Here is a 15,505-nt window from a genome sequence, read left to right on the forward strand (position 1 = left end):
TAGGGTGAAATGTATTTGTAGGAACAAAGGGTTGATCGGGACAAACATAGACATACAGAAACAAACAAATACACATTCAAACACACATAAAAGAAGACACAAATGTTCTAAAGAAAGACTCACACATAGAATAGAGACTCGAAAAGAGAAAATTATATTCTATGGGTTCAAAATATTTATTCAAGTATATACATGGGCTCTCTGGCCTGAGCTTTGGTCGAAAAACTATCAATTTAATACACAAACATTTGGACATGAAACAAACCTATTTACGAGTTATTTAGTTCTTGGCTCTAGTAAACTAGTGTTTAAAATTGAAGTTCACGCCTTTCTAAAATCACTTCATATACAACGTGTTTACATTAAATGTTCATTTATAAGAAAAAGCTAAAACAAAACAAGTTACAATCATTTAAAAAATATGACATAGTTCATGTTTCTCTCTCTAACCGTCACATACGTTGTTTAAAATCTGACCAGCTACCATCTGTGTCCCAGCATAGGTGTTTCCCATCACGTACTCCCTTTCATGTATAAATCTGCTGCTATGTCCATCGTGCTAGGTACACTTATCGGTAAGCAGGTCAAGTACAATCATCGTCTTCTTCCCATGGAGGCACAACGTATGCCATGTGAATGGTCACTTTTCCATCGGTGATGTTAATTTTTTGTCTCATCGTCTGCACGTCTTCTATAGCCCTCAAAAGTTTGGAAGAAGTATAGGCTCAAACGACCTCGATCTTTGACTTGGCAATGACATTTGAGTTCCTCTAACAGTGAGACAAGTAGGTCCGTAATGAAACCTGCTACTTCCTCGGCTAGAACGTCAGACGCGAAGTCTTTATATTTCACCGTGTAGGTGTAAGTTGTCCTAAATTTTCTCGAGGTCGCTGTTTGAATCATTTGGATGCTAAAATACTCCTTTAGATGTATCGAATCCTTTCCCTTCTTGCACGCATTTTGCTGTGACGGTATGGTGGTGAAAGAGGTCAATGCTGTTTGTTCATTCTCTTTTTTCATGTGCGTAGAGTGATTCATCTTTTTCGTCGCTTGTCCTCGCAATGAAGTGTCGTTCTTGGAATATGTCACTTTTTATACTGGGTGATATCAGCATGTCCATAAGGTAAAGTTTTATGGTCTGGAAGTTGCACTGGTTGCACGTAGTTTTGTCATGGTATTAGTACATAAACAACTAAGATGTGGTACTGCAAGTCTTCTGTCAATACGCCAAATTTCACCACTCGATTGTTGCCATAATTGAGAGTAAATCCTTTTGCTGTACACTCGTTGTGCACTTCTCGTTTCTCCCGGTATTCATAGCCGTAATTATTAGGGCCGACACTAGCACAACTTAGAATCTTGTCGTCGGGGTGTTCGTCTGTCCAGGCTCCTAAACGGTCTCCTTCGATGTCAGGGTGACGTTGACCCAGGCGATCGATGTATATGCAACTGTCCGTGTCAAAGTGCAGGACGCGATCTCCTAACAGTTCTAAAGTTTCATACAATTTTAAGCGGGCATAGGCTGTCACATAGGCTGCAATGATGACATTTCCAAATTCGTCGGCTTGTGCAGAGTCCAATTTGTCTTAGTAATTGACCAGAATCAAGTCGTCACGAACGACGTCCACGTGTTTCATGTATCTGCTTTTGTAGTGAATCATCTGGAAGTAGCGGAAATTTTCTGTCAAATACTCTGTCTTGGAGAAACACGGTCGTTGTGCAATTTTTCCCCACAAACAATTTAACATCACTTTGGCAAACTATTGCCTTCCTTCATTTTTCTCGATATGGTCTAAAGTGATGCTTTTCTGCTCCTAGTATTTCTCTTTGAATTTATTTTGGTCTTCGAGAGTGCAGCACCAAGAATGATAGCCGCTGGCTTCTTGTTTCAGTTTCATAAAGACATCCACGTAGTCTGCGAAAATGCCTTTCTGAATCACGTCGCCGTTGTGGTACTGTTCTGTTTTGGGAAAGTGGTAAATTTCCAGAACGTTGAACAATTCCACGCTGACCCAAGTTTCCGTCAAGGCCCGTTCTTCCTGTGTGTGCTGACAAGGTCGATCATGATTGCACGGTACAAGGGAAACATCAGTTTTCCTTGGCAATGGTGAGGTAAAACGGGATGGTATAAGTCGGTGGGAGGCTAGACTTTGTATTTGATCAACCCTTCGTATTGTCGAATGTTGTCCAGGTCAATGTGTTCCGTAAGCAGTTGCGGGTGCCCTGAAGGAAAGTAACAATATTTGCACACGTAAGGATACAGCAGTAGTAATAGGGGGCTGTTTACGGACAATGGGAAAATACATTACGGACACCACACCCCACCCCGGGCACGATTACGGACAAGGTTTGAAAAATCACCCTGGCCACGATTACGGACAATGGGAATTTAACATGGAATCTATATATTATGTATATTGGGCCTGTTTACAGACAAGGGAAAGTTGGGTCTGTATAGCGTCTGACGTCACGGTGCGGGAGATTGGTAACAATGTTGCAACAATATATGAACAGGTGAGGTGACGTCACAGTACTGAAGATTGGTAACAATGCGAGGTGACGTCAATAGGGAGCAAAGAGCGGGTGTGCACCGGGCTGACCTCAGTCGGGACTAAAGAGTGGGACTTAGATTTATATAACACATACAACATACAACATACAGTCGCAAACACTTATACAACTGACTAAAAAAATTATAGGCAAAACAGCAAATCTTTTCGAGGCATATGAATGGCCCTGAAAAGGGCCATTGGGTTCTTTTATTTTCTCCATTTGTTCCACCAGCTCCTCATTTTCGGAACGATTCCTTTCTTCTTCTTCTTCTTCTTCTTCTTCTTCTTCTTCGTCTTCGTCTTCTTCTTCTTCGTCTTCGCCTTCTTCTTCTTCTTCTTCTTTTTCTTCTTTTTGTTGTTGTTGTTGTTCTTATTCTTCTTCTCTTCTTCTTCTTCTTCTTCGTCTTCTTCTTCTTCGTCTTCTTCTTCTTCGTCTTCGTCTTCTTCTTCTTCTTCTTTTTCTTCTTTTTGTTGCTGTTGTTGTTCTTCTTCTTCTTCTTCGTCTTCTCTTCTTCTTCTTCGTCTTCTTTTCCGTTTCTTACATCCACTCAGGTTGTCCAATGGCTCTAAATTTTTCCTGTACCTTCATCCATGATGATTCAGTTTGTCAAAGTCCTCTTTCTTCTTTCTGTGGTCTTGTTCCTTTTTCTCCTTTGTCCAGATATATTTAATCTTCTTCACCTCTTCTTCCAGCACTGTTCTCATCATTTCCTCTGCTTTCTTGAGCTGATCCTGTCCCCACTTTACATAGGACCACTCTGTCCAATACAATGTGTCTTCTAGAAAGCACCTTACTCTGATTACATTATCAAGTGCCTCCTTCAAGCGTCCCACTCTCACATATTCTGGTGTAATTAATTTTCTTAATTTCTTCACTTCCTCCTCTATCATACCTTCTACCAGGTCTTTGGCTACGTTTAGGATGGTCACAAAGTCCAGGCTGCCTGGGAACCTCCATGCCTTAGTAAGCCTTTCCACCACATAGGTGACATCCATCATCCAGAAATAACTGTTTCTCAAATTGTTAAACAAATCTGAGGCTGATACCATTTTCTTCTTTAGTTATTCAATGTTGAATGGCGCAAATGACGGACGCTTGAGTTTATATTTGTCAAGCACGGGCATTAAAGGAAAACATCCCTTACACTCACTTCTCATATTATCTACTTTCACATATGGGAAGAAGAAGAAAAACAAATCACAAATATACTATCCACATACGGGAAGGAGCAAAAACAAACACAAATTACTATCCACACACGGGAAGGAGCAAAAAAAAAAAAAAAACACAACAAAACACAAATTACTATCCACACACGGGAAGGAGCTAAAACAAATCACAAATATATTATTCACACACGGGAAGGAGCAAAAACAAACTATAATATACCATCCACACAGAAGGGAAGGAAAAAAACACACACTCTACTATTCACACAAACGTAAGTGAACGCTTACAAACCCAACAAATCTAATATTCACACAAGCGTATGCTTACTTATACAAGCACACACTCTACTATCCAAACAAACGTACTTGAGCTCATACACACACACACACACACACACACACACACACACACACATCAGTAAAGGAGTGAGTGTTTATATTCACACTACTCCACATTCACACAAATGGGCAACTTGAATTGTGTCTCTTTTCTAGAGCTTTGGTTAGCCTTGAAAGGGCTGTTTTTATAACTCCAGATACACCCGGCTAATGGTGACATCTCCCAGGCTACTTTGTTTCTGTCAAAAAGCGCTTGGTTTAATGAGGAATCTGAATGATACCTTGCAGTAATTGACGTGCTGTCACCGTAAACCATCGTAAGACTTCTTTAAGTCTGGCTTCTTAGACACGAACACGTATTAGTGGATATTTTTCGCGACTGATACCATACAAGGCACGAATCAATTTGACAGGAAGATGAGACTGAATGGACGACATGTTGTGTGAGACAGACCTAAAGTGTCCGAGGTTTTTATTGATTTTTTGTGGTTAAGTCGACGACGGGGACATGTACAGGACAGGTCCTCTATCTTGACACCAGTGGTGAAACAAATGGGTACGAAATCGCAAATAATCGGGGTGGGTGGGTTTTAAATCGACGAGTAGATAGGCATGTGGGGTTTGAGTGGCATCGTAGTACCCATGAGTCAGCGAAGGTTTGGTTTGGCTAAGACTTGCACTTGCAATTTATCTCTAGGGCTTTTAAACAAGACCACGAAATGAGCATTGAGACTGATGGTGCAATGAGCTTTACTTTGTTGAAACAAATTTTGAGCAATGTAAATGACACTGGCATTACGATGATGTCCTTTGCGCGTAAACCAAAGTATAATTTCTTCTTCGTCTTCTCCTAACATGTCAAAAATGACCAGATGGGTTTGACTGGGGACAAACACGATTCCGTCATCTTCGCTAGGAATGCCTTCCACAAACACGATGGAATCGCCTTGACTTTCTCGCATAAGTCTGTACGCCGATTGCCACTCTTTGTAACACCACACGATTTGTTGAGGTGGATGATCAATCAAATGATGTTTATGTTCGATCAAACGTTTGAAAAATTCGGTTTTGCCTGAATCACTAGGCCCGTCAGTTAACAAGTTAAAGGGATGGCAAAGATAAAAGGCCTCCCAACTGGCACGATCTAAGTGTTCGTCGATGACTTTGAAAGTGGAGGAAAAGGGAGTAGAGACAGCAGAGGTAGCCATAGTGCGAGAATGTCACTTTTGACACGAAGACGGACAATACAAGAGTTGTTATACTATTTTCAGGACACGTTTATTGCAAGTTAAAATGGAACAACACGAAAGACAAAAATACATAAAAGCCAAATGGTTAAGTAAAACGATAAAATACACATCAACCCGATCAAAGTAGAATATAAACAAGTCACTGTACAACATGTTTTTGGTAAACAAGATGTCCTAGGGACAGTGTGTAATGCTCTTACAGGCTCTACATGGGGTAATGTCACATAAGTGTCCTTCCGGAATGGTATTTCAGGAATGTCCATGACAGTCCTGTCCTGAAGGAAGTGGATGTCCTCGGTGACGGATTCCTCTGGTACTGTCACTAACACAGGTCTAAAAGTGACTTTTCCTTGGACGTTTGAATGGAAGATCACAACACTTAAGCATAATGGGCCACTTCTTGGGTCCAATCCTCGAAACCCCAATTTTTCCAGCCACGTACATCTGTTCAGTGAAGGTGTAAGTCACAAGCTGTATACACATCGTAACACACATCTTCGGTACCTAAAAGTTGACGAATCTTTTTTTTTTTCCCGTAGAGGTCGAGAAGTATCGAGATGAAAACGCAAGGCTTTGAGCAGAATGAGTCTCTCCTGGACATATAAAGGAAATTCTTTCATGTTTTATTTGGTAGCAAGTACAGTTCGTAAAGAGTCCACAAGGAATAGACTGGTAAACGAAATCCCAGAAAGCAAGTCACTAAGACACACACCACACGTCGGTCCCAATTCAATGGACACAGTTCTCGTAATAAGTGTTGGTAATCTTTCACTGTCTTAACAGTGTCATTGATTTCCTTCCACGGAATTTGTTGTATCACTTCTGATAAAAGTTGTGGAATGGTAACCCGTTTTATACCCTCTTTTGTCGGAGGTAATAAGTGTACTTTCTACACGGAGATGATCGTAAGCTCAGCGATGATCCAGTGACGAATATAAATGGTTTAGTCACTAGTTCACACACTACACATCGCACAGAATCTTCCTCTAAAGACAAAATTCGATAACGTAAATGATTTTGGTAATCCGCTAACTCTTCCTCTGGAACTCGTTGTAGTATGACCAACATGTAACAAGTAGGATGAGTAGACACCAAATTCTTCTGGTCCTCGTCCCGTCGAGCAATGTCTGACCACTGGAACAGTTTCATATGAATCAGTCCTCTTACAGCATTCAGGTACCAGTCGTTTAAACATCGGTGACGTAACGGATGCAATTGTTCTTTGCTTTTAACTTGTATTTTGACAAGCTCTCGGTAAATGCGTTCTCTCAACTCCACAGGTGACATCCACAATGAAAACCAGTAAAGAGTCCACGATAACGAGTGGCATCATTTTTGCATTCGCCAGGTTAGACACGCACATCATCACTTTCTATGGTAGGTGTAGTGGTAGTAGTAGTAGTTATAACAAAGTTCCCATGATGCTTTACTAAATCGCTCTCATCACAAGGTATAGCATCGCACTCCACTTGAGAATCGCCGAACTTGAATGATGTTTGTTTAAAAGGATTCATCTTTCTTGCTTGGTCTTGGTAGTGACAATGAACTATAGATCTTAGACGTTGTCCCATTTTATACTAGCCGTAATGAGGTCTCGAGCTTGTACATCTTTCCGTTTTGATATCTAGTTTTGGAAATCTTCATTTTTTTCTTCCTGGACAACCGGTACTACCCTTTCTAAGGTGTCTTGCGAAAAAGCGACAATATTTGCACACGTCTGGATACCGCGAACACACGTCCAAGAATTTGATTTATTCTCCTTTCTCCTCGTCGGCTTGGTACAGCAAACATGTGGCATTTGTCTTTCCTCCGTACCAACTGTCCGTCGGTTTCAGAGGGTCCATCAACTTGTAATTTTCCAAAATGCGTTTAAACTAGTGATTGGTTTTCAAACGGTGATCGTATTCGTGTTCCCACATTTTCACCACTTGGTATCCTTGCTGTTCTAACTTCTCGTGCCTCTGACAAGTGTCCTGGTACAAGTTGTCCATGATCTGTTGCAAAAACTGATTTTTAGTGTCACGTTCAGGGTTGCAGACGGGACATCCGTGAAGTCCCCTCTATCCACCGGATACGTTCCAATGGTCTTTTCGCCTCCTCCGTTGCGGGCATGTTGGATCCATCTGTCTTCCTTGTCGCACAAGTAATGTAGCCAGCGTAGGGCTTTGACCGAGTATTGAGGTTTGACAAAGTTGCTCGTTTGAGGGCTGATGACAGCCAGGGTGTTTTCAGGCATGAATCGTTGGCGGTACACTAAGGAACACGCTTTGGCAATGGTGCAGGCTTCTTTCAAAGGATCAATCCCTCCGTGTTCCATGAAAAGTTCTCGAAATTTTCCACAGCAACTCCGTAAAATGTCCACATCGGAACGACAATACTTTAACATTTCTTCCTGAAAGTCGAAAGGGGTCCGAGGTGTGAGCCTGGTACCAAGAGTATAAATCTTCTCGTTGTTCGGTACGCATGTTATCGGGGTCGTAATCGTGATCGCAGGCAAATGGCGTAGAATGGCATGTTGATTGGCTTGGGTATTAAAAAAGTGCGGAAAATAAACTTTGGCCATTTCCGTCATTCCAAACGTTTTAGGCATTACACTCAAAGGCATTGCCAAGCAACTCATCGAATCTTTAAAACTGCACTTGTCCCACTTGCATGGAGATGATTTTGGCTCCGTTCGAAGTCACTTTCGGATGTTCGGTAATTTTCTCCGTATAGTATCTGAGAAGAAACTGTCCATCGTATCCAGAGAAATTGTGAGCCATCACCGTGGCATGGAGATGACAATCTCCATAACGTTCGATGTCCTCTTGGCTCCACGTCTCGTCGATGGGGTCTAAGATCCATTGGGCAAAATCGGCCGGCGTGTTAGGTCCCCGAAAGATTTTTTCGCGTCCTCCAGGAATCTTGCTGATTTGAAGCAATGACTAAAGATAGGTTCTTGGATGCACTTCTCGCACGCTCGATGAGCCACGCAGAAATTATGAATGTGAATACCGGTCTCTTGCATACATTCGAAATCGAAAAAGATGAAATTGCCTTTCTTCTGATCATCGTCTTCCTCTTGATGTTTGGAATGGTATTTTTGAATGTAGGATTCGTGTTCCAAGTCCACTATTTGGTGACAATTGTGACATCGTTTCTTTCCTGAACATACGTGTGACTTGGCATTATTGCTACGTATGACTTTTCCTCAAGTAGGGCACAATCTCAGGAGTTGACAAGCACTTTTCCGCTGTGAACCTTGCGTATTTAGACGTTGTTTGGTGACAGGTAGGGCTGACAAAAGTGCGCTGACAAGCAGAGCAATACACTCGTTGTTATCCTTCGTCCAGACAGTGTTTAGAGGCAAACATCCTGAGCATTTCGATCCACAATGCCTGAGTATATCTCAAATGTTATAGCCATAGTCACATTTTTCACAATAATATATGTGTCCCAGGAATCTAGTGATACTGGTAATGGTATCGATATGTTCATGTGATGATAGATGTGAATGTATTTTCCGTCTTTGAAATATTTGCCTCGAAGCAACAGAGGTCCACACACTTTTTGAGGCTGCACATTCAAGGTGCATCGTGGAGCTAAGACGTCTTGCAATTTTTGCATTTAAGGAATGCCTCAGCGTGTGTCTATGGACAGGCCAGCTTGTTGTAACAGGAGTTCTGCTTCTCTTTGTTGTTTGGCTCGATCTAATTTTAGAATAGTTTTCTAGGCTTTTCCCCATTCTACCGTGTCGTTCTTTTCTGCATACGTTCGTTATAGGACGATGGCACGGGCTAAACACATCTGGTCTTGAGGGTTGTTAATTTGGACGAGGCTTTTTTTGGTGCTGCAAAGGTCGTCCACCAAAAACACCTTTTTGTATCCTGTCCCTTGTGAAAGAGACACGTGAGTCAGGAACATTGTGGCTTTTCCATCGGTGTTGTGAAACTTGAACTCCGCCAAGGACGGTCCCAAGCCCAACTGAAAAAGGAGGAGGGTTGGGCGTGGGGCTAGCAACCCGTTAAAACAACTCTTGCTATGGAAACGACAACAAGGGAACAAACAACAACCGGTGCTAGGAGTGAAGCAGACCAGGCAACTGGCTCTATGACGGATGAGAACAAAACCGCAAGGACGTCCCCATCCCGATAGCGGAACTCCTGACGCCAAAAGCATGGATCAGAGTTGGATGCTGGAACGTGCGAACGCTCAAACAGACTGGAAACTGGCACAAGCAGTGAGCGAGTTGAATCACTACAACTTGACCCTCATGGGTGTAACAGAAGCACGATGGACTGGTGCCGGCAAGCAGAAGTTGAACTCCGGAGAAGTCATCATCTGGTCCGGAAGGAAGGACAATGACCTGCGGGAGGGGGTCGCCATCATTATCAGCAAGAACAAGACCAATACCGTTCTACAGTGGAAGCCAATGAACGAGCGCCTGCTGTACATCAGGATGAACTCCAAGTACGCCAAGCTGTCTGTTGTTGTGGCCTATTCACCAATAGACGACGCGGAAGAATAGGACAAAGACACCTTCTACGACGCTCTTCAAGCCGTTTTAGAGGACGTCCCTCGACATGACGTGCTGTTGCTACTTGGCGACTTCAACTCTAGGGTCGGCTGCGACAATAAAGACAGAGAGAGGACCATGGGGCGCCATGGAGTAGGTGTGATGACCGACAACGGGGAAAGACTGGTCAAATTTTGTGAAAAGAATGATTGGTCATAGGAGGGACCCTGTTCGAGCGCAAGGACATCACAAGCTCACATGGACGTCACAAGGCGGCAGAAGTCAGAACCAGATCGACCACATCATCATCAACGGCCGATGGAAACCCTCCCTGCAGGACGTGCGAGTAATGAAGCACGCTGATGTCGCCAGCGACCATAGTCTTCTGGTGGCCAAGGTGACTTTGAAGCTTAGGAAAGTTAGGATAGAGTTCTCCAGGAATCAACGCTTCGATTTGGCCAAGCTGAAAGATCCAAAAGTGAAGGAAGAGTTTAGGCTGGCCCTAAGGAATAGGTTTGGTGTTCTAGAAGATGAGACAGCGCTGACCATCGACAATTTCAACAGAGCAATGAAGGAAGCAGGAGAATTAGCTTTAGGTTATAGGAATAGTAAGAAGACGGAGTGGATATCAGGAGAGGCGTGGACTCGCATAGACGAGAGAAGACAGATTAAGAAGAGACTTTTGGACTGCAAGTCACCAAGTCTGAAAGAGAGAATTTCGAAGGAGTATAGAGGAAAAGACAAGGAGGTGAAGAAATCAGCAAGGAGAGACAGGAGAGAATACACAGAGAGACTGGCAAAGGAGGCAGAGGCAGCAGCAGAGCAGAAAGACATGAAGACGGTGGACCAGAATACCAAGAAGCTGAAGGGCGACTACGACCAGCACCACGACCTTCCAGTGAGAGATGAAGATGGAACTCATGTCACAGTGGAGGAGGAGAAGCTGAAGAGATGGAAGCAACACTTTGAGTCCATACTGAATCGCCCAGACCCACCAGTACTCGCTAACATTCCTGAAGCAGAGGAGGACCTTGACATCAACTGCGATGACATCACTGTTGAGGATGACAAGCAGGCCATCCACAAGCTGAAAAATGGGAAGGCACCTGGCGATGATGGAGTATGTCCCGAGATGTTGACGGCAGAAGACACAAAGACACCGCAGCTTCCTTTCCAGTGTCTCCAAAACATCTGGGATAGTGAAGAAGCACCGAATGACTGGAAAACAGGAATCATCGTCAAACTTCCCAAGAAATGAGATCTGGGGAACTGCAACAACTGGCGAGGAATCACCTTACTATCCATCTCCAGTAAGATTTTCAGTCGCATCATTCTACAACGCATCACAACAGCTGTGGACGGCATCCTACGCCAGGAACAGGCTGGCTTTAGGAAGGGCAAATCCTGCATCGACCACATCTTCGTTCTGAGACAGATCCTTGAGCAGTCCCATGAGTGGAATGGATCCCTTTATGTGGTCTTTGTGGACTTTGAGAAGGCCTTCGACAGCCTGCACCGAGCCACTCTGTCGAAGATCCTACGACACTATGGCATCCCCCAGAAACATGTCAACGTCTTCAGACCCCTGTACGAGAATTTTGAGTGCAGAGTCATCCACAACAACCTACTCACTGAGCCATTCAAGGTGGAAACCGGAGTGAAGAAAGGATGCATTCTCTCGCCGATCCTCTTCTCACTGGCCATTGACTGGATCATGCGCCGCACCACAGAGGGCAGGAGGCAAGGAATACAGTGGACGCTGACCTCAATGCTGGATGACCTGGATTATGCCGACGAAATTTGGGTTGCTGGCAAGCAGACACCAGGATATCCAACAGAAGACACAACAGTTGGTACAGACAGCAAGCACCATAGGTGTTCGAGTCAACATAGGGAAAACACAAGTCTTGAGGAAGAACACTAGAGTGGGCGACCCAATCACCATCAACGACCAACCTCTGCAAGAAGTAGACGAATTCACGTACCTGGGCAGCAAGGTCGCCACGGATGGAGATTGCACAAGGGAAGTCACCACAAGAATCAGCAAGGCCAACCAGGCCTTCGCAATGCTGAAGCCCATCTGGAGGACAACAAACCTCAGCGCCCACACGAAGATCCGTATCTTCAAGAGCAACGTGCTGAGCGTCCTTTTGTACGGGTCAGAGTGTTGGAAGACCACTGCTGACATAGAACGCAAGCTCAAAGTCTTCCAGACCAAGTGAATGCGACGGATCATGAGGATCTTCTGGCCAAACATGATCTTGCACGAGGAACTCCGGCACAGAGAGGGCGCAAGCAGCATCGCTGAGACCATTGCAACTCGTCGATGGAGATGGCTCGGCCGCGTCTGCAGAATGCCCCCTGACTCACTACCAAGGGTGGCACTGAGATGGACTCCACAGGGCAAAAGGAACCGTGGCAGACCCAAAGAGACCTGGCGCCGAACGGTGGAGAGAGAACTCAAGACCAGATGCCTCACCCTGCAGACCGCCCCCATAACAGCAGCCGACAGACCAAAATGGTGCTCCCTTCCTGTCGCCTCAAGCACCAGAAGGCGCAGAGAGGATTGATTGATTGATTGATTTGTGAAACTTGTCGTTGGATTGTTGCACGTGTTGAATCCTGTCGATGACTTTGGAAGGTGTCAATTCTGCAGGACTGCTAAATTCGATCCAAACGGTTGACTTCTAACTGTCGTGATGAATGGAAAGTCTCAAGCGATTGTCTTCTTTGGGTTCACATTGTCTTTTTAAGTGTGGTTAACAAAGAATCACATACATCGGTGATGAACTCTTCTACTTTTTTCAGTGGTACGTCGGACTTGAAATATTTAAGCTTCACAGTGTAAGTGTAAGCCTTAGTTCTAAATTTTCTAGAGGAGCGTGTTTCCGTCTCTCAAGTATTTTTCGGTTGATACTGGTGGACTTTGGTTTGGAATAGACTGTCTCTGTCCGGTCGCAGACGTGGGAGGTGTTGGTTCAGGTTCGCTCATGTCTTCGATTTAAGCGAACACTTCTTTTCGTGTGTGAGGCGATAAGTCACGTCGCTGCCTGTTACGTTCTTCTTCTCTCTCACTGAAATCGTGCGATTGTTTCATCTCGATTGCTGACTTAGAAATGATTTAATCAAGTTCATTCTTTCCATATATACCCTCTCTACCTCTTGTTGTCACAATGACTTGGTATATTTCACAAGGGCAAGTGAAAGCCAAACATATAGGAACCCAAAGACAGCGGTGCGTCGTAAACACCTCATGCATCTTGAAAGTCACGTTTGGGGCTAATAGATTGTAAAACATAATTTTTATAACACACAGACGCACGCACGCACACGCACACAAGTAGCACAGACCTGATAGCTTGCTGCATTGGGTGAGAACAGAACGGGCGGCACTTTAGTCTGCTGTGTTTTCAGAAATGTGCGGACAGACTTAACATTACAGAAATAAAGAATGGTAAAAAAACCCAACAAAATACAAACGTAGGACTTCATTTTTGGTTCTGTTATTTTTCGCGGTATTACAGGACAAAGATAATGAAGACAACCATATATTCTATGTGAAAATGTTCATTGTTTTCATTCATTCATCAATTTCATAACAAAGGTAGTGTAATATTTATTGTCGAATGACTGTTTAACATTTGTTTAACATATTCCAAATTTAAGAGATGTCCTGTGTTTCGAAGCACACGCTACAAACAATGCTGCCAATTTTTCACAAATCTAAGGGCGGAGGAAAAAAAACAGCACCAAAACGCGACTTGTTCTACCCACAGTCTAAACTGAAAGAAAATATGAGAGAAAACGGGTCGAATATTGTTACATATTTTCTGAAAGCAAGTTATGGTTATACAGTTCAGAGTTAACCATAGTCAGGGTTATACAGTGCAATGTCACTCGCGTCATTCTTGAAAAAGACGTGTGTTTGTTGCCTTTCTGAAAAACTGTAAACTGATTATTCTGGAGATTACCATTGGGATACTGTAAACTGGTTATTCTATGTAATTACCACTGGGATACTGTCAGCTGCTTATCGTGGGGATTACATTTAGGATACTGTCAGCTGGTTATCGTGGGGATTACATTTTGGATACCGGTACATGGTTATTGTGGGGGATTACCACTGGGATCCTGTCAGTTGGTTATTGTGGGGATTACGACTGGGATCATATAATTTGGTTACTGTATTATAGGAATCACCATTGGGATCCTGTAAACTGGTTATTGTGGTGATTCCAGCTGGGATCCTGTAAACTGGTTATTACAGTGTTTCCCATCGGGATACTATCACTTGGCTATTGTGGGGATTCCCATCTGGATACTGTCAGCTGGTTATTGTGGTGATTCCCATCTGGATACTGTCAGTTGGTTATTGTGGTGATTTCCATTGGGATACTGTCATTTGGTTATTGCGATGATTCACATTGGGATCCTGTCAGTTGGCTATTGTGGGGATTCCCATTGGGATACTGTCAGTTGGCTATTGTGATGATTCCGATTGGGATACTATCAGTTGGTTATTGTGGGAATGCCCAATGGGTTACTGTCCTTACCTTTAACTTGATATACACTTTTAAAGAGGTGTAACATTCCCATGTGAGTATATACTCTAGGTGAAAATTTGTATGAAATCATTGTCTGACATCTGGTATTTACAATTTGTGCATTTTGAACATGACGGCTAGAATACTTTTGTGTATACTTATTGAACATCAGACTCAGACATGTTGTGCATACTTCCTGAACATCAGACACAGACATGTTGTGCATACTTCCTAAACATCAGACTCAGACATGTTGTGCATACTTCCTGAACATCAGACTCAGACATGTTGTGCATACTTCCTGAACATCAGACTCAGACATGTTGAGCATACTTCCTGAACATCAGACTTAGATTAAAAATAAAGTTTCAAAGAATTCGCTTTAAAATTAGATTTTAGAATCTTAAAAGTATGCTGCACTGTATGACGCACTTCAACTCCTCACAAAATAATCTTGTTTATTATCTTAATTTAGCATTTCCTAACATTTGATTTTGAAATTCACTAGTTGAGGCTTATGTTAATTATATTTTTATTTATTTACTTATTTCTTTATTTGTTTTGTTTTGTGAAATGTATGTTTGTCAAGAGGATCGACTCTTCGTTATTGTCAAGCATATCAGCACTCCTGTACTCTCAAGAGTCTCAACAGTCCTTTAATGTCAAGAGTATCAGCACTCCTGTACTCTCAAAAGTCTCAACAGTCCTTTAATGTCAAGAGTATCAGCACTCCTGTACTTTCAAGAGTCTCAACACTCCTTTAATGTCAAGAGTATCAGCACTTATGTACTCTCAAGAGTCTCAACACTCCTTTAATGTCAAGAGTATCAGCACTTATGTACTCTCAAGAGTATCAACACTCCTTTAAAGTCAAGAGTATCAGCACTCATGTACTCTCAAGAGTATCAACAGACCTTTAATGCCAAGAGTGGCATGCAGATAATATAATTATCAACATCTTTGACGATATCTCTATAAAAGTTTACTATATGTTGGATCTACAAAATCATGTTTTCAATACAAACAAGAAATATTGACGCAACACAAATGCCCTGCCACAAAATCATATTTGTCGTGGGTTGATGTTTTCACGAAGGTGCATTCAAAAACAAAATATGCATGACTGCAACCGGCAATAGCGGAGGAACTGACCCA

At 43.0% G+C, this 15,505-nt stretch overlaps 1 protein-coding gene across 1 annotated transcript; it reads left to right on the top strand.

Moving 5' to 3' along the window:
* Positions 1-10,011: 10,011 nt before the first annotated feature.
* LOC149800503 (uncharacterized) lies at positions 10,012-14,059 on the top strand. The gene is made up of 2 exons (XM_089958453.1): positions 10,012-10,704; positions 14,000-14,059. The coding sequence occupies exons 1-2, from the start codon at positions 10,012-10,014 to the stop codon at positions 14,057-14,059; spliced, it is 753 nt and encodes a 250-aa protein (XP_089814579.1).
* The last annotated feature ends 1,446 nt before the right edge of the window (positions 14,060-15,505 follow it).

Source organism: Sinohyriopsis cumingii, chromosome 5, assembly GCF_028554795.1.
Source record: "Sinohyriopsis cumingii isolate HCF-2022 chromosome 5, ASM2855479v2, whole genome shotgun sequence".
NCBI classification, from domain to species: Eukaryota; Metazoa; Mollusca; class Bivalvia; order Unionida; family Unionidae; genus Sinohyriopsis; species Sinohyriopsis cumingii.

What these genes read in the sequence shown, in the direction of transcription:
- LOC149800503 (XM_089958453.1), top strand. Translation starts at nt 10,012, where the DNA reads ATGATTGGTCATAGGAGGGACCCTGTTCGAGCGCAAGGACATCACAAG. An exon ending in ACCAGCACCACGACCTTCCA is followed by an intron (nt 10,705 to 13,999) that starts GTGAGAGATGAA and finishes ACTGTATTATAG; the next exon opens with GAATCACCATTGGGATCCTG.